A 21,927-nucleotide genomic window follows, 5' to 3' on the forward strand; every position below is an offset into this window, starting at 1 on the left:
GGGCCCATTTCCCTTTGCTACTCGCCCGGACCGGAAGCTCCTTTGACTTTTGCTAGAGCATTGGGAACAACAAGCCAAAGAAATGGATCCCTAGAACAAAAGGCGGGGTTTGTGGGGAGGCGAGTTGATCGTCGTTTCGTTTCTTTAAGCCACATCGGGTGCCAGTATCAGAGCGTCTCTGGCTCGATGGTCTCGACTTTGCCGCCACCAGAAGGGGAGCTAGTTTGCCCTAATGCGCTTTCTGGCTCCTGTCGAGTTACCCTCCAAACTGCGTTGGATCCGAGCGTTGGGGCTTACATAGCAGGAGAAGCAGCAAGGGAGCCGTCGGCGGCGCGGTCGCACAGCTCCACTTTACTGTTCTGGCACGAAGACGTGTAATTGTGCTCAACATGAGGCTCCGAGTCAATTACGCCAATCCTGATGAACTTGCAATCAACGTAAGAGAAAAAGAAAAAAATTGCAAAGTTGCCACTGTGGCTGTTTGTTAGCGTCTCGTTGGGCTGTGTGTGTGACAAAGCAAATTCGACCTTTAACTCGTCTCTTCTCAATGGGGAAGCGGCCCAACTCTGCCAGACAGAAGCACATCTTCGCCGCTTCGGTTGGCGGTGCAGCAGCCCCGAGAACAGATAGGTGTAACGTGGCGCAGCCCTCTCGCCTGAGTGGATTTTGACTCCAAACCTGGAACATCAGGGTTTCCACTTTCTCGGACGATCTCAGTGGGAGGAATCATCTGTGCCTGAAGCTTTGCCCTTCGCTTGGCGGGGTCCGACCAGTGCTCAACGCCGCTCAGGGAGCGACGTAGCTCCGTCCGGAGAAAAGAAAAAAAGAGGACATGTAAGGGCACACAACAAACAAAAATGACATGCGTACCGTACGATGTAATGTGTAGCGTAGTAGGCAGAGCGGGGTCGTTTAATTCAGCAGACGCGAGACAACTGGCTGTTTCTGCATCATGTTCCTGGACTGCATCCCGGTTGAGAGCTTGGCTGAAGGCCGTCAAACCTACGCGCAAGCGTTCCTTGCAGCCAAATAATGCTCGACAAGGTGGTCCCAATCGATGTCTCCCGCAGTCAAATGGAACTCCGCCCCGTTGCCTCTCTGGCAATCCCACAATGGCTGGGCGGCATGTGGAGGGGGAGACAGCTTGCTGGCTAGCGACTTCGCGAGACACCTGCTGGCCGGCTGAATGGGAGTGTAATTAGGTAAGGCATTGCGACCCCCAAAATGCAAGCAGGTAATGGCACGGTGCGGACGAGGCTGCTGCAGTTGGTGGGCTGGAAACGCTCCAATTTGATGATTGCCAATCTCTTAAGAGTTGTCCCTCCGTTGTGCGGGGTTGGCCTTTGAGCAGAGCCGGTCCTCGAGTGCCCAGCCGGTTCCCCAGTTCCAGTTCAACTCCCATAATACAAAAATTTCCTATCAGACATGATCATCAAGTTCCAATCCAGCTAAAAAGACCTATGGGACGCGCTTGTGCCATGGTCTAACGCCATCCCAGTGTGATCCTTGTGCCACCAAACAATCTGAGCTTGCCTTGCCCAACACCCATGTCCAGGGCGTCCGCCCAAACCGTCCAGATGCGAAGTGGCCCAAGGAAATAAAAGCTTGCCCCCAAAAAACAAGTGTATCGCTGCGTAATACAGGTATCTCTGACCCCGTACCGAAACTGTGATCCCAGCCAATACGCCTCCCCTAGTTCCCAAACATGTAAACAGAAAGCAAAAGTGTAGGGACCCAACCGCCCAAGACCCAAAGACCAGTAGACTTTTTTTATGATGCTGTGCTCCGGTGTATGCAAGGTTTATTTTGTTACAACAAAACCGCAGAAGACAAAGGAAATATCGAAGGCTGAGTCGTGTGATGTTCTAGGAACGGACGTGAAATCGGTTGAAGTGGGGTATAGTCGCAGAGTGAGGAAAGGATGGCTCGAGTGCTCGTCTAATACGATCGTCTGCGCTGGAGCCTGACGGACTCGAATGAGCGGGCGTATGCTCGAAGCTCCCTGGCTGCCTTCTCGGACAGCTGCGCGGCGTCGAGCCCGGCAGACGAGTTGCTCCGCATGGAGCAGAGGCTGGAGTGCGACGTCGACGGCGAGAGGGCCGGGCGGGTCGAGTCTCTCCGCGTGCTCGGCGAGGCAAGACCGAAGTCGTATGCCGGAGACAGGTAGAACTTGGTGCTGGTCGTCGTCGGCTTGGAGAAGGCCCAGTCGTACGGGGCCTCGCTCAATGTTGGGGAGCTTGCCGTTGAGCTCGGCGATGAGGATGTCTTCTCATAGTCGGCTAGACGGCAGGATTCGGAGCAGTAGGTTGCGCCGTCGGTTTGCTTGTCGCAAGACAGGCAGAACTCGTGCGTCCACTCGAGAGACATGGTGACTTGTGTTGGACGGGAAAGACGGGACTGAGGCAAGAGGACTCTCGAACTCGCTGGCAGGATGGTCTCTTCTTAGGAGCTGAAACGAAGCAAACTGCGGTGCAGATGTGTGGGAGAGCTCGTGATGGGTGGTGGTTGTGATGTTGCCAGTGGTCGTTGTTGGAGAGAGGGTCCGAAGCTGTGAGCTGCTTCCCAAGGGAATGGTCGACTATAAGACGGTTTGTTGACTCATAGCATTGGAATGCCAATCCAAGGCAGAGTGATGTGGAGACGAGAAGGAGAGTATGGGAAATCAAAGACGAAGCTATCCTGTTGCCAATGTGGGAATGAAGTCGAGAGGAACTGGGGAGGCCTGTATTATGTATCCCGGACGGCCTGCCCTGGCTTGTTGCGGGTCTTGTGGTGTGTGTGGGAAAGAGCGCCCAGAGTGAGGCAGAGGCCCATGACCACAAAGGACCCACGAAAGACTCAGACATTGGCGCCGTAACGGTACGCATCTTGTAGGGATTGTGGAAGTATCTTAACGCGGTAATCCGCCGCAAGGGGTACGTAGCAAGCTTGTACACTGTTCACTCACTTCTCAAGGCAAGGGCCTGGTGGGGCGGGTCTTGCAGATGGCCAGAGGCTGCAATCTGCGCTATGCTCCCTTCGTCATAGGCTCTGGGACAGGGGTCGATGCTTGCTGGTGTGCGAGAAAATTTCTTCTGACGAGGTGTGAGCATAGCATGGCCTTGTCGTGGCACCACCCTTGAGCAGAAAAGTGGAGCCGTCCTGCTTGACGCCATCCTGGCTGCCCGCAATGGGGGGTGCGACCAGTCATTGGGCCAGTTTGAAGCTGTTCGAGTGGGTGAGGAAGTGTGCTGGGTGCACACGCAATTGCCATCCACCATTGGGACCTCCTGGCGCTCGCCACGGATTTTGATATTATTTTATTTTATTTTATTTTATTTATTTTATCAATTTTCTCTATTAACATTCCTGTCTACCGGAGTGTTAAGGTGGAGTATTCATCCTATGACTGCAAACGGTTGATCAAGCTGGTTCGGGTGGGGGTTCGCCGCCGCTCTCTGCTGTTCTCCTGACCCGGCAGACTTCTCTGCAAGTTCATCGTTCCATACATCTATCGATGCTAAGGAGGGAAGAAAAAAAATTGCAAAGAACAGCCTAGGCCAGGCGCCTATCGCCTTACGTGCTTGCCCGCGTACCACCTGGGGTGTGAAAGTATGACGGCCTCAGGCTTTGCCCGGCCTCAGCGATCAGGCATTTGGTGAAAGTCGTTTCCTCGCCTCTCGCCCACGAACGCAGCAAAATTTTCTTTCTCTACCACCTGTCCAATGGAGGCTTTTTTCAGCAGCGACCACTGGCCTTCGGAACCCACATGCTGAAACTGAGCGGCTGTGTAACCCTGGTGCCACCCAGAAATGTCATGTCCTCATCAAGCGTCGACCTTCATGCCAGTGAGCGCGAGCAAGCGCGCCAGGACCCGGCCCCGTGTCGATGTATCCAAATTTCGCCTGCGTCTCTCTCGCATTGCCGCGGTGGTCAGAAGCGGCCGGAAACGCAGGATAAAACAGCTCAGGCGGACCAGAGCCCTTCGAACGATGGGTCGCCGGCGTGGGGGTCTCAGTCCTCTCCTTCGACCCCCTCAATCTATGTTGCAGCCGTTCCACGCAGCCATTTCCTGAGGCTTGCAAGGCACACAGTGATAGGGAGGCTACATCGCAGCAGGTGGTCCCCCGTCCGCCGACGGCAACTGCTGTCGAGTGGGGAATAGCGACTGTTGAAGTTGCAGGCTGCTGTGCGACCTTATCCTTTGATGCCCCCCCCCCCCCCAAAACTTCGAATTCGATTCAACCCACCCCAAAGACACACTAGAAACCAGACCTCGGCCAGAGTGCATGTTTCATTGGTTGCCTTTGGCCTCTGCACTGGTCAATGGCAATCTTCTCTGCTGGGGCGAACTTGGCCTGGGTGTGTGCTTGTGTGGTCAAGGATGCCAGCCTCCTTGACCTGCATGCAGCAGACCCTCGATTTCCACTTTTCCAATCAGCTGCAGCAGCACAGTCTACTTGATAGCGTTCGGCATGCCGCCGGCAGGCTCTGTGACCTCTGATGACGAGCCCGGAGCCATTGTCCAATGTCACGGGGTGTTGCAATATTCATGGAGGGCCATTTGGTGGGAATGTCCAGGAGCGGTTAATGTGCTCAGAGAGGGGGTTGCTTGTGACTGGCGGGCTGCAAAGACCCGGCCAATCTCTCTGTGTCGCGCTCGACTGCATCGTGGTGACGTTTCTTGAGGCAGATCGCACGGCTGAGCACTCAAATGGTCTTGTCTGTCCTGTGCATTAAGTCCAGAACTCCAGAAAGCGGATCTTGGAGATCTTGCACGTCCCATCCCTAGCCAACCCCTCTGTTGCCCTGCCTCGCCGTATCATCGGTCGTGGGGAGCTGCCTGAGCTAAACCGCTTTCAGTCCCACCTGCAGCATCCACTGCCTGCGCGCGGACGAATCAATGCTGGACTACGTTTTATCGAATTGCAATTGCACCTGCGAGCAAAGGAACGAGCCGGAGCCCGTTTCAAACATAACGAATTGGCCACTGGCATGGCAGTGAAACTAAGCTCGGGGGCCTGCGTGTCAACCTGGCCATCAAAAGGTATTATTTCATCCCTCTCAACGGCCCCTTCTCCGTCCGACACATATCTCCGGCACCCGACGAGGCCCATGTGGAGAGCCGAGTCGGGGCCCCAGATTTTCTCTCCGTTCCCGTCAGGCTCCAAGTCGTGGATGATAAATGTGCACAAGGCACTCGGCACCTCCTCCATGTTATCCGGTGGGCCTGCCCCCGTACAACTTGGCTTGTCCGACACGGTATCACTTGATTTTGCGGTGGCACGACAAGCCCTGGTGAGCACACGGCAGTCTCCTGGCCTAAGAAAACGGCGTGGTTCTTCATCGACATCATGCCAGAATCGAAATGCATGCAGCCAAAGCCCACATTTGATGCAACTTTGGCATTTCTCTCGAGGTGGACACTACGGGAGGAGAGATAGGGGTTCCACCTGGCGGCAAGCCTGGCGATTCGCCGGTGGAGGATGAACCCCATGTCCTTGGCCGGCCGGTCCGCACCCCTTGTCACGATTCCTAATATGCGGGGATGGCACTCGGATCGGCTGCACTGCCGAAAGGTGTCGGCATTCCGTTCATTTTCTTTTGCAGGTTATCTCGATCTGAGAGTGTGGATGCGTAATTATCTGCATTTTTCCCCTGAGGGATTATCACGGATCCTGTTGGGATGGGTTATCCATCCCCCCGCGGATCGGGGTCTTGTCGTGTGGTGACAGCCCGGATCGTCCACGCAGGCCGTCGTCAGTAAGCAGCTCAGGGCTCTGCTTCACTGGAGGCACTCTCAGAGCTGCAGGAAGACCCCGTAGAACAAAGTGAATGACCGTAGGTGTGAGACTTGAATGAATCAGGGTTTGTAAAAGACTACCGGGAAGCCTCGGGTCGGCGTGGAAACGATCCTGATCCTGACAGCGCAACAAAGCCTAGTTCGAGACAAAAACTGTCATCATTACTTGTTTCGAGACGTATTCCGAGCGCACATATTTTGTGGGTTCACGATCCAAGCGTTGGGAATGGCCATGGCGAGGCTAGTCCCGATCCGGTTCCAGTCGCCGCAACAAGCCACAGCTGACGCTGTATCAGGAAAATTGAGGATGGATCAGCGAGTTCACGATGTCTTTCCCGTTTAGCCCGGAGACTGATCACGTATGAGGCTGGCGTTAGATTGCATCAGCTGCCCGGGCGCCACGAGGCATCTCACCGCGTGCTCGTTTCCAGATCGAAATCCGGAAATGTGAGGGAGAACACGAAGGCGCTGCCAACAAACGTAGAATTCCTTCGAGCTGATCTCGAGGAACTTCCAAGGCTTCTTTCGGGCAGTGTCTCACGGCAGACGTAGCCAGTAGTGGCTTTGCTGGGAACTCTGATGGTGTGGTGGGTGAATCAGTTGGGTCACAGGTGAGCAGCCAATCACCTGTTCACGAGACCGGGCAGTTCATTGCGCGAGGGATTCAGGGTGCTGACATTCACCTTGTGTGTTCGGCCATTTACTGCATCCCGATGAACCCGGCAACCCCAGCTGTGAAGTTCTGCACCGAGACTTGCTCAGACAGACTCAAACAAGCAACGCCAGGGACCGGGCCCTGTGGTCGAGTCTGAAAACCCTGGCAAGAACTGGGAATCAAAGTAGCCAAGGACAATGGTGGCATAGCCTTGGACCAAGTGTAAATTCCCCAGTATGCATCATGTACAGAGCATATGATGTTGACTTATTCCTCTTTTAGAGATTCCTGAGCTCCCCGATGGCCACAAAACCGGGTTGTCTTGTGGCTCATAGCCGTCACGGATTAGAGGAACCGCTCCAGCTGCTGTGGTTCGTCTGGGTCCAAGATGAGGCATCGAAATCGGCGATCGCTTTGGTTATTGCGCGCACATGGGCCGTGGCTTCGGCCGAGCGCTGAGAATGTCTCGCCGCCTCGACTGCTGACCAGGGAGAGGAAACTGTCTATTGGCCGCCTAGCGAGCCGCCCAATTCCAGTCCAGGTCTTGATGTCGTCGTGGTGTGAGCCTAGCAAAAGCTAGATTTTCCGCCGACAATCGATCTGGTCTTTTCCCAGTTGAGCATTAAGTCGGCTTGTGGCTGGTCTGAAGAAAAAACGTTTTTTTATTTTATGCATCGAGCCAACACCAAACAGGTCCTTCTGCAAAATCGAGATAACCGAGTCGGTTCTTCTGCCATTGCTTATTAAACGCACGTCAGGCTCTGCAGCATGCGCCCGGCTGAATGCGACAATACCAGAACTGCATCTCAGGCCAGAGCGGCCATGGCCTGCCGTCTGCAACCTCATTGAAACACCCCTGGGAAAATCTCGACCTCATGGACCCCGAGGCAACATGCCTCCTTTCATTCAAGGTACAGGAGAGAGTGATATCCCGGCATAGGGACCCTCGCCTGGATGTAGGGAGCGTTTCGTTGCAGGCGGCTCCTTTTTCTCTGCATGCCTGCTTCGGGCGGTCATCTGTGCCACGACGGTCAACACGAAGGCGCCCAGCCGCGCCCTAAGAAGGGAACAATTTCGTCTACTTGTTTTGTTTTCCTCCTGATGCAGCAACGAAATCTTCATTCCACTATCGCCCCTGGCATGCTCGATGCTTGGCTTCGCGAGGGATGTTACGCTGCCATCGAGGGGAACCAGGTTGAGATCGGAGCCTTGCCAAGTCACAGACGCGCTTGGTCGATCTGGTTGGCTTGAGCTGAAGTCGGCGGAGACTGGACAGCACTCATTGGCTCGAGCGCCGAGCGGCAAAGCCCGCTGTCTTGCCTGGTGCAAGCTAGCGCCGTCCTTTCATGCAGAAAACAACTTTTTCCACTGAACTTAGGGTCGCAGCGTCTTGTTGCCCATGCCTAGCCAAGCCAGGGCACACAGAGGCGAAATATGGAAATATTGAAAATTTACACTACGGGCGTCACGCATCGGCTCGGGAAGACACAAGGACAACCAACAAAACATATGCCCCACCCGATGGCGGGCCGGTCACGTAAAATGGAACACGCAGCCTGTTCCGCTCTGGGAAGGCAGCACTGTTACGTTTACCCAATCCAGCGTGAGGCTGAGAATAAAACCGAAAACGAAAGAAAAAACAGGTAACGACATTGGGGATTCCATGGCCTTGATGCTTTCTTCTTCCTGGTGCCAAGTCTCGACAGCAACGTCTGGCAGCGTTCCCTCCATCCACAGTTTTAGTGGGGTTACCTTTTCTTTATTGCTCAGTGTGGGGCGCGCTAGTGTAGAGTTGGGCTTAGTGTAGTAACCCCATTATGCCAAGGGCCAAATCCAGTGTGGGCCTCCCCGCAATTTGCATATGCAAGGCCAACAGAAAAAGGAATGGTTGTTTTTTCAAGAGAGCGCCACCGGACAAGGGGCCGCCAATCACGAAGACTCGTCGGCAAGTTGACCGAGAAGAGTGTGGAAGGGGAAGAGGACGAGGGAGGCAGAAGGCGCGGCGCGAACACGTTCCGGTAGGTAACCATTGCAGTCTTTCGGTCTGGAGAGCTCGGTGAGGCGACTGGCGCCAGAACGTCCCATGGCACTGGGCACGGGAACCAAAACGCCAGCCCGATCTGGTGCCGCTAAACTGGAAATATGTTTGCACTACGCACGCGCCTGTACGAAATAGGATTCCCACGGATTGATGCCGTCATTGCAAAGGGAGCCCAACAGATGCACGACCAAGCCGGCCCAAGCCCACTGGCCGCGTCAGGGTCTGGCAAGGCAGGGCAACTCCGCCATGGAGAGTTTGGGGATGCTGAAACTGAATCAAGCGAACGCGGGGTAGTGGTCGTCCACGCCCGGCATTCAACCTGTTGCTCCCAAGCATTATTCACTCTTAGCTACTTTCAGACTCGGAGGATGGAGAGAGAACCGAGCCTGGGCAAAATGAAGATTTGCACGACAAGGAACAAGGCTAGTGTAGTGTAGGACGGGCAGCGCCACGCATTTTGGAGGCGTCTTGGCGATCCGGAGATCCAACCCCTCAAAAGAGCCACCCCCTCTTGGGTTCATTCTCGACGTCGCTGGCCGGCAGGCAACTCATCAAGAACCCTTGCCGTGCTCGTACTCGGCTCAACAAAGAGATGTCAAACTACGGGCTTACTGCCAAACCCGAAATATCCCAATGTTTCAACGACGCCCGGCAGCAGGATCAGCCCCACAAAGGAATTCTCACCTCATGTGGCACCGGTCTGGCGGGCGACGCTAATGCGGTCGTCGGTACCAACCAAGGCCACTGACTGGATAAATCGCAAGCTGGGAGCGAGCACGCAGCCAACACACACAGTACGGAAAGGATCAGGTAATCCTGATGGCGCTGTGACTGTGGAAAGAAACTCTGTGCTCCGCACCTCGGGCATGCGAGGTTGATCACGTTGTGAGGCTAACTGAGCGAACAAACGTGAGTGGCAAGCACATCCCGAACCGAGTATAACCACCGGATACCGTGCGAGGGCAGAACCGAGAAGGCTTGCTTCCAATGAAATCTCTCGTCCAGAGCAAGCTTGGAAAGAGGCAGGGTATTGGTATTAGTCAAGATCTTGGGACCCATTAGCTTCCTTGTTGCCCCATGAGACAACCCACGTCCCAAGCGTCACTGAAGAACGGGTGTGAGAGTTGATGGAATACCCCGACCATCCCACATGACACGCGGTTTGTGGCACTACACGACGCTATATTAGCGTATGGTTCCCAAATCATGCAGAGCGACGCACCTTGGAACGGGTCCTCCAGGACGACGAGGATTTGGCACTAACCCCCTCGCTCAGTAAGGAGTCGGGCGTCCCGGCAGGCAAGATCCCCTCTGCATCCCGCCGCGTAGAGAAAGCAAAGCCACCACCAGCAACGAGACGGGGAATTGAAACCAGCCGACCGGGTGAAGATAGCTCGGGTCAATTATGTGATGAATGGTTTGAGAGGAACAACCGTTGAGACAAGCGTCAGTTTACCCCCAGGGTCTCTGCCTGGTACGTGCAGCTGCTCCAGTGTGCAGCGCCCAGGTAATAACACGCCAACATCACCGGCCTCTCTGGGATTTCCAGGATTTGGTCCCAAACAGCATGATACTCACTAGGAATCCCTTTTTTTTTTTTTTTTTTTTTTTTTTTTCCCTCATCTGCAGGGACTCGCACGCAGTGGGCTGTCAATCAATCACGGCCGCTGCCAATCGAGCAAGGCAAAAAGGGTCCTCGTGCCCGCAGCTGCTCTTTGAAGCAGGCACGAGCAAGCACCGGCAGTCGCCCCTTCGTACCTACCCAATTCGGGGAAGACTTGCCCTGATGTTTCTGGTGATTTCCTTGGACTTGGATCATCTTCACCCACTTCATCACAAATGTCCAATTGCCAACAACACCTGCTGCCCAGCCCAATCCAGTCCAGTCCAATCCACTTGCATGCACGCGCGGCAGGGTGGCAGTGGTGTGGGTGGTCGGTGGCATGCAAACGGTGCCGCCGGCTTCCGACACTGCAGCAACAGCCTCGGCGAGCAGGGCGGGTTGCCCGAATGGGGCCCCCCATCACCGCGCAGTAGCGTCTAGCAGGTTATGCAGTGCATCGCATGGCGGGTCAGACTTGGTAAGCTGCACCCTACCATTTTGACACTATCCCCAAGTGCTTCCACCCAGTGCTTCCCCCCCACTGCTTCCCCCCAGTGCTTCCCCCAAGTGCTCTCCCTATGTGCTCTCCCCAAGTGCTTCTCACGCAAGAGGTGCCAACGGCATCGCCATAGGCCGGCCCCGCACATCAAGATCTGCAGTCCTCCACACCCACCCATCCCCTACGGCCTCCCGCTGCTGCGAGCCAGTGGCACCTGGAAACGATAGAGGCCGCCCTCGATGCTCCTCTGGCTGGCTGAGACGAGAACTGCTGCACAGCTTAGCAGCTTTCCTGCCTGTGCCTGCCTCTCCAACGCATACGTCCGGCTGCGAGACTGCTCATCCCGTAACAGAGGGAAAGATGCGGCATGACAGCTGGCAGCTGATCGCTGCCCCCCCCTCCCCCCCCCTCCGCGAAGAGAGAGACATCAGAGCATATCGGGTCATCTTGTATGCGAAAGGGAGCATGTTAACAACACCGTCTTCCTCCCCCGAGAGAAAGAGTCACGCTGAGACAAGAAAAAAAGGGCAGCGAACGGGTATCTCCCAACTCTCCCAACTTTCGGGGTCGCAATGCAAGCATATGGCGTGCATATCCGCGACCTCCATCACACCCACCACCTACCCACCCCTCCCTCCTTTCTCCGGCCGGAAAAATTACCTGGCCCTCACCTCGCCTTGGGCAAAGACTTGATCACCAACCCTCCCATGGCCCTTTGCTGCTACGCTATCAGAGACACGCAGCGGGAGATGGGATGTTCCCGTGGGAACACAAGAAGAGGCCTCTAGAGAGCGAATGGAGAGTGGTCTCCTGATGAAACCCCCGCCCGCGATTGATACAGCGGCAGGTCCGGGAATAACATGAGGACGGCGGACCAGCTGGTAGCTGAACTGGCTGCTGCTAGGTGAATCCATGTGACTGCCTCAGTCCGGAAGATTTTCTCGTATCAGGACCCTCTTCGTAGATCCCTCACCATCGCCCCTGAGACACATTGTAAGCGCCCGGTACGTCATGGCAGGACTGGATGTGTCCCGCACGTTATCGCCTTGGATATTGGAATTTCTTTAATTTTTTTTTTTTTTTAAAAAAAAAAATCTTTTTGGCCTGGCCATGTGATGGCCATGGTGTAAAAGATAACAGGAATGTCCAGGCTCCTTTTTTTTTTTTTTTATTTTCCCCAGGAGGTAGTGGGATGATAGGAGGAAAGGTTGAGGAACCCGCCAGGCGCTGAGTCCGTCCCGTTTTGCTCTTGTGCAGGAACAGGAAGGAGCTGTGTTTGTGCGTGGTGTATTGCTTCCCGTCCCGTTCCCAGATCAACCACTCCGTGCCGTATCTCTACATCCACATCCGGATCTCGCCGTCTTGAAACTTGAGGCCGGTCAGACGATCAAGTTGCTTCAGAGCTGTTGTGAGCGTAATGATCATCCCAGGTGCAGTGCTGTATTGTACTGCACTCTGACATACCCCCTATCTCCTCCTACCCTGAAGCCCCCTTTTTATTTGGCTCGGGTGAGGTCGACTCCGCATTGCAACTGCACTGCATCGCACCACACGGCTCTGTTTGGCTGTTCGCTGTGGGACATGACGAAATCGAGGCATATATGACGCTCTCGTGCTTCTACTTGGGTGTGCTCTACACAGTACGATGATTGTTCCCTTTTGGGGGGGGGGGGGGGGTGGGGGTTGGTGGGTGGTTCTGTTATCGTAACCGGGAACCTTTGGTTGGGTGTCACGGAAGAGCATTATCATGCCTTTCCCTTCCCTTCCGCCGGTGCCCCTCTCGTGCTGCCTGCCAGTGTCATGGCTCATCGCCCCGCGCCGCATCTGGGATCTGGGGTTGTGGTTCGATTCCATGTCTATTGGCAAAAGCAGAGGGCGGGAGGGCTTGGGTTGGTTGCACAACACAACACAGCACAGCACAGCACAGCACAGCACAGCACAGCACAGCAGAGCACAGCACAGCCTTCTCTGGCTCAATCTCGTCATATGTGTGTTTAAGATTCCGTAATGGGCTTTCCGTGCTCTCCCGTGTTATGATGCCGTCAGTGGGGGTCATGATACTGGTTGATGGGGTATTCCGATGGGGCCGGGTATACTGTTGGTGTCGAGGTTCACGGCGCTGGGGTTGCCGTTCACCGCGGCGCTTGTCGGGTATGCCGCGTTGCCGGGGCTTACTGGGTTCTGAGCGAGTAGCGCTACGGTGAGGCAACCGTCGTGCAGCCTTCCGTTCCATTTGGATGGCTCATGTGGATGATGGCGACATCCTGTTGCTATTGCAAAAGCTGTGGATTGTGCAACGGGCCAGACATGTTGCTACCACCGCGACCCGGAGTTTCTGGTACCTTCGAGTCCTCGGTATGGCAGTATACCTCGGCGTTACCACCTCGTGTTGCTATTCGGAGGCCGGTTGGTACCCGTTCCGTGCCTTCATCTTCTTCACCCGGTCCGAGTGACATGATGTGACACACTACGGCAGATTGTCAGGAAGAGAGACTCTGTCTAAGACATGCAGGCCGAGCGAGAGGCCGCCGTACTTGCAAAAGCGCCGAGAACGGAGAAAGCCGGAGACCCGTCTTCTCCTGTTCCGTACTCTGGAACTGCCGCCTGAGCTTGTTGCGTTTTGGCGTCTAGTCAGATGCGGCTGTTGATCCCGCTTCTTTCCTGTCAAACTTCTGATCTCGAGACATGTAAGTCTTAGGTGACATATCCACCTGTCTTGACACTGTTGGGAACGCACTCCATGCCGAACGCCCCCCGCGTTAGGTATCTCCACCCCCCATCGTTCTCGCACAAGACTATATCACGTAGACAGCTAAGCAGGGAAGTGATGACCCTTGGAGGTTGACATGCTTTTGGGTCATCTGAAAGAGGAGGAGCATGCCGCGCCAATGCCGGTGATGTCCAAGGCGTTCTCTTCTCCATGTTGATGCGCGGTTGGACTACGAGGATGCGCCACGCCGCGTGATAGGTGACTCCGGCCGTCTGTCGGCCAAATGCTACGATAGGGGGTCAGAACCCCGTTGGGGATGGAGTGCAGTCGCCACTCACTCTCCATGCACTCCTCCGAGTCAGGGGCATCTGCCACTGCCCGGCTCTCTCTTCTCAGTACCGCTTCCCCCTGACAAGCCTTATCTGACCTCTCTACTTCCAAAGTCTGGAACCCTCACAATTGAGTGACGGGGTCCTTGTACACCTTTTTAGTTCTCTCACCTGATACTGGCTGAATGAACGCTTGCTATCTTCAGGACCCGAGCTTGCGTGTTCGTCATGCCAGCTATGTGGATAACGGAAGAGATCAAGGAGAGTCCTCGGCGCTGGGACGTTGTTTTCGGACGACTCATTTGCAGACCTAGCAGCAACGAATGCCTCTCTGCTGTGGCCGTCAGTCATTTCGGTGACGACGAATATATCCAGTTCCAAGCACGGCTTCTGAGCGGATTGCGACGGAGATGTGGGTTCTTCTTCAACCGCCATAGCCTACCTTCTCGCACGAGATAGGAGAGCACCGTAACTTGACAAACGTAACACATAACTTGATCCCGCACCAGCCGTGGGTCCATTATTGTGGCATCATTTTAGTGTTGTGAGCTCTGAGGATCGATGACGGCGGCCTTTTATTATCCTCATAGCATCAGCTAGCTACGAAGTGCCTAGGCGGGAATCAGCTCTCTCTATCTTCTGGCCGTGGAGATTGCGAGCTACGGTCCATGATTCATTTCACCTAGGATGTTACGTACATCCTTGTAATGGACTTGCGCAGCCAGAACTGAGAAGCATCTAGTGCGGTCAACGCAGGCAAAATGAGACGACACCCCCGTCCGGTATTAGGAACCGCAGAGATACAACGCTCATGAATTACCCTCCAGCGACTCCAGGGAGTGCTATGTGCAGGCCCTCACTGATTGACCCACGGCCAGCCCCGTTCTCAATAAAGGACGTCCATATCTTAGACTACCTCTTCCCCATGGAAGCAGTCGGCTAGCAGGAACTTGACTATCACTCGTTAAGAGATGTTCAGTCCATCTCACGGTTCTAACCTCCAAACTGTCCGGAACCAGTACACTCAACACCTATTCAGTCATCTTTCACACACCACACGAAGCCGCTGAACTGCACTTCCACGCTGACAAGAGCCACTTCAGATGCTCGGCATCGGAGGAACTTCCCCAATGCACCAGCACTTAGTGCATCGCACAAGACCCGTCTCAGCAGACATAAGTGTCTATTACTATCTGTCTCCGAGATAGGCTACCTTCCTTGCAGCATCCTCCACTGCTCCCTTCCGAGGAGAAGAGTCTCTCTAAACGCAGTTTGTACTGCCTAGATCCATGCATCAAACCAACACAAAATGGACAATCTGGGTATGCTACGGTGTAAGTCGAGCAAAGAAATCAGCATGGTATCTCCTCCTCGTCCTCCTGTGCCCTGCACAACACAATGCAAGCCAATGAACTGATAAACCAACAAGAACAAATATCAACACCTGAACAAGTGGCGAGGGGTGGATGAACCGCACACCTCATGATATCGGGGCATCGAACTTTTCCAGGGTTTGCCTCGCCTCCGAAGGAAAGCAACGGAAACAAAGAAAGAAGATGAAAAGGAAAGAAATGAGACATGCAATGCAGAAGTCGTGGCTCATACTCATCAAGCGCCGCCTCACCACGGCGACACAACCCCCGCCACAATGCACCATCAGCGAAACAGATGTAAAAAGGGGAGAAGGGGGAGAAGAAAACGCTAATAAACACTACCCCTAATACTCCGATCCTCTCTCTCCGCCTTCAGGAGAGGATCCTCCCCGTCCCCATTCTCATCACCATTCACCAACACGGATCTAGTCAGCTCGGACCCGCTCTCCACGTCAGCCCCGCCAGGTTCATGCTCCCCGTCAGCGTCGTGCTCCCCATCGCTGCTGTGATAATCGCCCAGCCTGTTGGCCCGCATACCCCTGCCCATGCGGCTCTGCTCGCGCCGGTCGTGGTGTGGTTTGAGGCTCCCGTTGCCGTTGCCGTTGCCGTTGGTGTTGCCGTTGGCGGCGGCAGCAGCAGCAACGTTGTCTCGTGGTCTGAGGGGTAGAGACAGGTTACTCCCCCCTCCGCCGCCGGCGTGATCATCGTCGTCAGAGGATGATTCAGTGTCGTCGCTTGCAGCGCTGCTATGCCCGCTATATGTGCCGCCAAAGTCGCGGCCCACGTGCAACTGCCCGGAATCGAGCGGGCGCGGGGGGAAGTTGGGGCTCTTGAGGCGGGCGCGGAGGCGGTCGTCGACCGAGATGAACGAGGGGGTGCCGTCCGGGCTCGAGACCACCTCGTCGCGGGCTTTGGTGACGTCGATCTGGGGGCCTGTGACGGTAGCGCAGTCGAGCTGTGGCTCGCCGGGTTCGCCAGTGGGTGTCTGCGACTGGAAGCGCTTGGCTGCGGGCCGCCGGCTAACGAGGGTTTGACTGTTGGCTGTACCGTTGAAGGAGGGGTTGACGATGCCATGAGTCGACCCGCCGGCGCCGGCGCCGGCGTGGGTACTCGCGCCGTTGGGCACGGTGGTGCTGTTGCTCCCGCCCGACATGCTGCTACCACCACTCTCGCTCGTAGCCAGGCCGGCGGCACGGTTAGAGATTACACTGTCGCTCTTGACGAGGTCAGCCAGCGTCTGGCGGATCTTGAAGCTCTTGTCGTGGTTGCAGCCGTCTGGACAGCCTCCCCAGCGACGTCGGGTCTCGATGGTGGCGGCGCGCGAGAGCGTGGAGACGTCCTTACTGTTTCCGTTCTCCTTGCCGTCCTTGCCGTCCTTGCCGTCCTCGCCGTTCTCCTTCGCCAGCAGCGCGGCGCGCTCCCGCTTGAGCGCTGACCATGTCCGCAGTTTGTTTTCGAGTATGTATTTCCCCGTCTCGTCGTTGTGCTTCATGATCAGGAACTCGCAGTGGTTGACGTTGCGGAGGTCTTCGAAGTACTCGACGCTGAAGTGGTACCACTTCATGAGAAAGACACGCGACATGAGGCCGTGGGTGACTGCGCGACAACAGCAACATTAGTGTCCATTGCACGTTCCCGCTGGTGTCCTAGCAGAGGGGACGCACCTAGCACGCAGACGCTGGCAAAGTCGTCCTCGCCGAATTGGCGCCACAGACTCTCGTTGAAACCACTAATTCGGTCGTAGGCATCAGCGGCGCTCTCGCCGTTGGGGATGCGGTAGAAGAAGTGGCCGTAGTCGGCACGCTCCTGCCACATGCGCTCCATCTCGGCGCTGCATGGTTGGAAGTTGCCAAAGTCCTGCTCGCGCAGCCGCGGCTCCTCGTACACCTTGATCTTGTCACGCTTAAAGGGGCTCGGCTGCGGCTCGTCGCTGGTCAGGGTAGCCAGGATGCCCTCGGTGGTCTCCCGCGTGCGGCGGTACGGACTTGTGAAGAAGTGCAGCGTATCCTCGGGCCGCAGCATCGCCCGCAGGCGGCGGCCGGCCTCGTATGCTTGCTGCCACCCATCCTGCGTAAGCTTGACGCGGTGGTCGGGAATGGTCTGGTGGATATCGCGATTCTCTGCAGACAGGGGGAGGTAGCACGGCGCCTGGTTAGTTTGTTTGGTTCAGCTGCCGGGTCGTGAGACGGTGACGTACTGTTGCCCTCCGACTGGGCGTGTCTGATAAGTATGATGAGTCTTGGTTTCCCCATGGTGAAGTCACCGCAAGCAGTCTGGTATCGGTGTATGCAGGTACGGTGTGTAGAGTTCTCTCAGTTGGGTCAAGCACTGGGGCAGGTAGCTCGAGTTTCGAAACGAAGGTTGCCGTTAGCGGCGGGGGTAAGGCGCAGTCAGAAAGTGGCAAAACGAACGAGCGGCACTGGAGAGAGACTGATATACTAGAGAGAGAGAAAAAGATGTATTCGCATGTATGACTGGCATCAATCGACTCAGCCCGGTCCCTGGGCCGGTTGCCTTGCAGTTCCTCAGTCGATGCCCGAGATTCAATTACCAAATGCAAGGCCTGGGCCGAGAGAGGGAAAAGAGTTGGGCATTGAGCGTGCCGTGTGCCCCACCACACAGCCCTCTCTTTCTTCTTAAAAGCGCGCTTCCCGGCGTCTGATGGTGGATTTCTCGGTGCGGCCGGGCCAGTCTTTTCGCTCCCAATTCCATTTAGCCTCGTACAGAACAGGCGAGCGCCGTTGTCAAACGCAATGGGCCCATCTCGCACAGCGGGATTCGCGATCACCCCTCCTCGTCTGTGGATGCTCGCGCCACTTCTGGCGCTCCCGCAGCAGCTTTGCTTGGATTTGCCAAGGTCTGATTGGACAAGAGCCACCCCCGGTCCGCTGCCTGATCAGCGCCGAATAAAACGGCCTGCCGAGTCCCAGCTGCGGTACGAGGCTGTTACGCCGGTAGTTCGGCCCCCGGCCGGGGTCTTGTGCGAGCCACAGATCGCTCGAAACAAGCGCCGGGATCTCGGATTGGCCACTTGTCCGTCAGGATTGTTGACGATGGTGGCTGCACCGAGCGCCAGTAAAACAATGCAGCCGCAGCCTGTAAGGTTAGTGTGCTCTGTTGAAGCGTCAGTCAGCATTCCGACTTCTGTCACGCCCTCGAAGTAAACCGCACGAAATAAAACATTCAACTAGATCGAATTTGCTGAAACATTCCCGCACCGCCTTCCCGTGAGATCATCACAAGGCCGAACACGCGATTGCGCTTAAAAATTCCTTTCTGCACCTGAAGCAACCTCAGCCAGCGTCTACGTGTAGCATGCGTTCCCCACGGCCACGTGATGGTAAAAGTGGGCAACTGGAAGCCGCCAAGTTTTGGCTGAACTGCAAGTCCATTGACATATTACATAACACGTCCCACACTACCAAGCGAACCTGCGAGGCTGCGAAGTGCCTGGACAGATGGCCCCACATTAAATTCCCGACCCATTTGGCTCATATCGTCAGTCTGCGCGTCGCGAAGAACCACCACCACTATCAGTCTATCACCAGCGCCTACAACCACCATCTTGCAACCCCCCATCCCCCATCATCAAACGAAAAGAGCTGGGGAGATAATAATAATAATAAAACAAACAAAACAAAACAAAGAGAAAAGAAAAAAAAAAACAAAAAAAAAAAAAAAAAAAAAAAAACAAACAAACAAACATGGCAACCTCCAACCCCACCAAAACCGACCCGCTCACCACCCGGCCGGTGAAGCGGTCGCGGCGGGCGCTGTCGCCGACGTCGTCGCAAGCCGCGTCGCTGTCGACGCTCTTCGCCAACCCGACGCAGGAGATCCGGATCCCCGAGTCGAGCGCGCCGGCGCGCAAGCCGCTGCCCCCGCCGCCCGAGATCGTCACCAACGTGCAGGGCTCGTCGGCGGGCGCCGGGTCGGGCGAGTTCCACGTGTACAAGGCGGCGCGGCGGCGCGAGTACGAGCGCCTGCGGCAGATGGAGGAGGAGAACCGGCGGGAGAAGGAGCGGGACGAGTTTGAGGAGCGCAGGCGGCAGCGCGAGAGGGAGGACGAGGAGCGCACTAGGAAGAGGCGGGAGAAGAGGGAGAAGAAGAAGGGGAAGAAGGGCAAAGGGGGCGGTGGGAACGGAAATGAGAACGGAAATGAGAACGGAAATGGGAATGGAATCAAGGCGGATGGGCAAGGGCAGAGCGGAAATGGAGGAGCGAATGTCAATAGGTCGGAAAGGAATAGGGACGGGAATGGGAATGGGGATGGGGATGGTGCTGTTGCTGCTGGTGAGAAGGATGCAAAGAACAGTCCGCGTGCGGCTGGAGACCGGGATGCACCTGCTGCACCTGCTGCTGCTGCTGCTGCTGCTGCTGCTGCTGCTGCTGCAACGTCGGCGACGGACGGCCCGGGACTGGTTATTCTCGACGAAGACTGAGATTGAAGAGGAGGTTTACACTGACACAACGTCACAATGTCGCGGTGAGTTGGGCCGCGTCATGAGCGAGATGGAACCTTTTAATTCGATCCGGCCAGACGAATCGGGTCCTTATTTTTTGTTTATCTATCATGGCGAGGCATCCTGTGATTTTTCACACTTAACGGGGTATTTTCTACGCCGGCGGACCTCAGCCCACCACTGGCTTCATGGATACCACGCTGCCTAAAGACGGGCAGCCTCTCTAATCGTCTGCCACGGCGCCGGTGCCGACGCCCGGTTGCGCCTTTCTGGCGCTGCAAATATCGTCTACTCTCAACAAGAGACACGCGGCCTATCAAACAGCTAGTTAGCAACCTCCCCCCCCCCGTTCCTCTCAAGTCTAGAGTCGGAAATACATACCTCAATCGCCGTCTTCATGCTCTGCACCTTGATGGCCTCGGGCTCCCACACGCCGTAGTCCTTCATGTCCACCAGTGCGCCCGTATCCCCGTTGACGCCCCACGAGCTCTTGCCCTCCGCGTGCTTGGCCCGCAGGTCCGTCAACACCCTGACGGGACTCTTGCCCGCGTTCTGGATCAGCGTCCGGGGGATCACCTCAAGCGCCTCTGCGACGGCCTTGTACGGCCACTGCTGCACGCCTTCGATGCTCTTGGCCATCTGCGCTAACCTCACCGACACGGCCATCTCGGTGGCGCCGCCCCCGGGCGATAGTCTCGGGTGGAACACGACGTTCCGCGCTACGCCCATGGCGTCCTGCAGGTTCCGCTCGATCTCGTTGAGCACGTCCTTGGACGGGCCCCTGAGGAGCACCGTGCAGGCCTTTGGTGACTTGCACTTTGTGAGGAAGGTGAAGTACTCGTCTCCAATCTTCTCAATCTCGAACAAGCCGCACTGCGTGCCGACGTCCGACTCTTGCAAGTCCTCTACCCGGTTTACAATAGTGGCGCCCGTCGCTCTCGCTATCCGGTTGTTGTCTGTCTTGCGCACGCGCCGCAGGGCCGTCACGTTGGCCTTCATTAGGTAGTGTTGTGCGAGATCTGTTGCCGGTGCGTCAGCCTGAAAGTTCAAGTCTCGTCGACAGGTAATGTTAGCCTACCGGAAACTCCCTTTTCCGTAATGACCAGGTCCGGGTTGAGGGCGAGGATGTGCTCGCACATGGCCTTGACCTGCTCCTCCTCAATCTGAAGAATGCGGTTCCAGTCCTCCTCCTTGGTGATCTCAATGTTCGTCTGCGACTCGCCCTTCTTGTATTCCAGTGGGCAGTCGAGAAGGATGATGCGGGGATTCTCGATCTTGCGGCGCATCTTGGGGTGCGTAATGTCCTTGTTGAGCATGACGCCGTCCAGCACCCGGCTGTCCTCAATTTCGCCGCCGGGCACCTTCTCAACCCGCGCGTACCGCTTGATGTCGACCTCGCGCTTGCCGCTGCCCACTTCCCACGTCACAGTGCGCACCGCCTTGAGTGCGAGGCTGCACATGAGCTCCGACCACCGCGATACAAACTTTGTGCCGATCGACGACGAGATGAGCTGATACATGGCCTTGTCGTCGTTGACGTCGATCGGGAGAGAGATGTCGTCGATGATCTGCAGCGCATCCTTGAGCGCCCGTTTAAAGGCCGAGATGATGACGACCGGGTGGATGTTGCGCTCCAGCTGCGGGAGTGCCTGTGCCAGGATCTCGCCGGCTGCCCCGCACCTGTTAGAAGACTGCCGGCGCCCTCTCTTCTGTTGGGCGGCCCACTCACCTAGGATAATGACGGTCGTCGTTCCATCACCCACCTCCTCGTCCTGCGTCCGGCTCAACTCAATCATGCTCTTGGCCGCGGGGTGCGACACCTCGATCTCACGGAGGATGGCGTGGCCGTCGTTTGTGAGCACGATGCCGCCCATTGGGTCCAGAAGCATCTTCAGCATGGCCTTAGGCCCAAGGCACGACCGGATGATATCGGCGACACTGCGTTTGTCGAGGGCTTCAGCAACGGCGCTCAACGGTATTGGGGGGCGGGGAAGCGGGCATACGTTTTGGCAGCAGCGATGTTGGACAGCTGGGCCTTGCGCCCAGTCTGCCTTTCACCGCTCTGGGTGTCTGAAAAAGGTGTGAGTATCAGTGATGGGCCCTAAACAACCATGAGCGGGGAAGGCATACTCATCACCAAGACAGGGGCCTGCATTTTGCCCGTCGTTGGCTTTCGCCTTGTATCTTGACTGCTTGCTTGCTGTTGTGTTTTGTCTCCCTTTTTGTTCTTCTCCCTTAAGAGTCTGCCGGGAAATCGAAGAACAGGGCAAAAATAGCAAAGTCTTGAAGGTTGAAAGAGGCTGCAAAATTACGGCCTGGAGAGGGGTTGGCAGTTTGCTGTCGTCGACTAGGCAGCTCGACACGCAAGGTTGCAAGGTGGGATGGTCCCGAAAACTTCGGAATCGGACCCACCCGAGCTCTCACTCACCCAGGCCCGAGGTGGGGTTGTCGGATCAACACAACTTCCGCGCT

The 21,927-nt window shown here is 56.1% G+C and overlaps 4 protein-coding genes across 4 annotated transcripts; 1 reads left to right on the top strand and 3 right to left on the bottom strand.

The window, feature by feature from the left end:
* Positions 1-1,938: 1,938 nt before the first annotated feature.
* Positions 1,939-2,367, bottom strand: MFIFM68171_03526 (Life-span regulatory factor domain-containing protein; the record flags this gene model as incomplete). Its single annotated transcript, XM_071058947.1, has 1 exon — positions 1,939-2,367. One exon carries the CDS (start codon positions 2,365-2,367, stop codon positions 1,939-1,941), a length of 429 nt encoding a protein of 142 aa, XP_070915048.1.
* A 12,953-nt stretch (positions 2,368-15,320) lies between these two features.
* MFIFM68171_03527 (Broad-range acid phosphatase productT1) lies at positions 15,321-17,244 on the bottom strand (the record flags this gene model as incomplete). The annotated part of the gene is made up of 3 exons (XM_071058948.1): positions 15,321-16,588; positions 16,657-17,112; positions 17,190-17,244. The coding sequence occupies 3 exons, from the start codon at positions 17,242-17,244 to the stop codon at positions 15,321-15,323; spliced, it is 1,779 nt and encodes a 592-aa protein (XP_070915049.1).
* A 1,452-nt stretch (positions 17,245-18,696) lies between these two features.
* MFIFM68171_03528 (uncharacterized protein) lies at positions 18,697-19,434 on the top strand (the record flags this gene model as incomplete). Its single annotated transcript, XM_071058949.1, has 1 exon — positions 18,697-19,434. One exon carries the CDS (start codon positions 18,697-18,699, stop codon positions 19,432-19,434), a length of 738 nt encoding a protein of 245 aa, XP_070915050.1.
* Positions 19,435-19,678: 244 nt separating this feature from the next.
* CCT3 (T-complex protein 1 subunit gamma) lies at positions 19,679-21,610 on the bottom strand (the record flags this gene model as incomplete). Its single annotated transcript, XM_071058950.1, has 6 exons — positions 19,679-19,768; positions 19,837-20,474; positions 20,534-21,124; positions 21,185-21,393; positions 21,459-21,525; positions 21,586-21,610. 6 exons carry the CDS (start codon positions 21,608-21,610, stop codon positions 19,679-19,681), a joined length of 1,620 nt encoding a protein of 539 aa, XP_070915051.1.
* Between the last annotated feature and the right edge of the window lie 317 nt (positions 21,611-21,927).

The sequence above is a fragment of the Madurella fahalii genome (genome assembly GCF_045866475.1).
Source record: "Madurella fahalii IFM 68171 DNA, scaffold_2, whole genome shotgun sequence".
Lineage (NCBI taxonomy): Eukaryota > Fungi > Ascomycota > Sordariomycetes > Sordariales > Madurella > Madurella fahalii.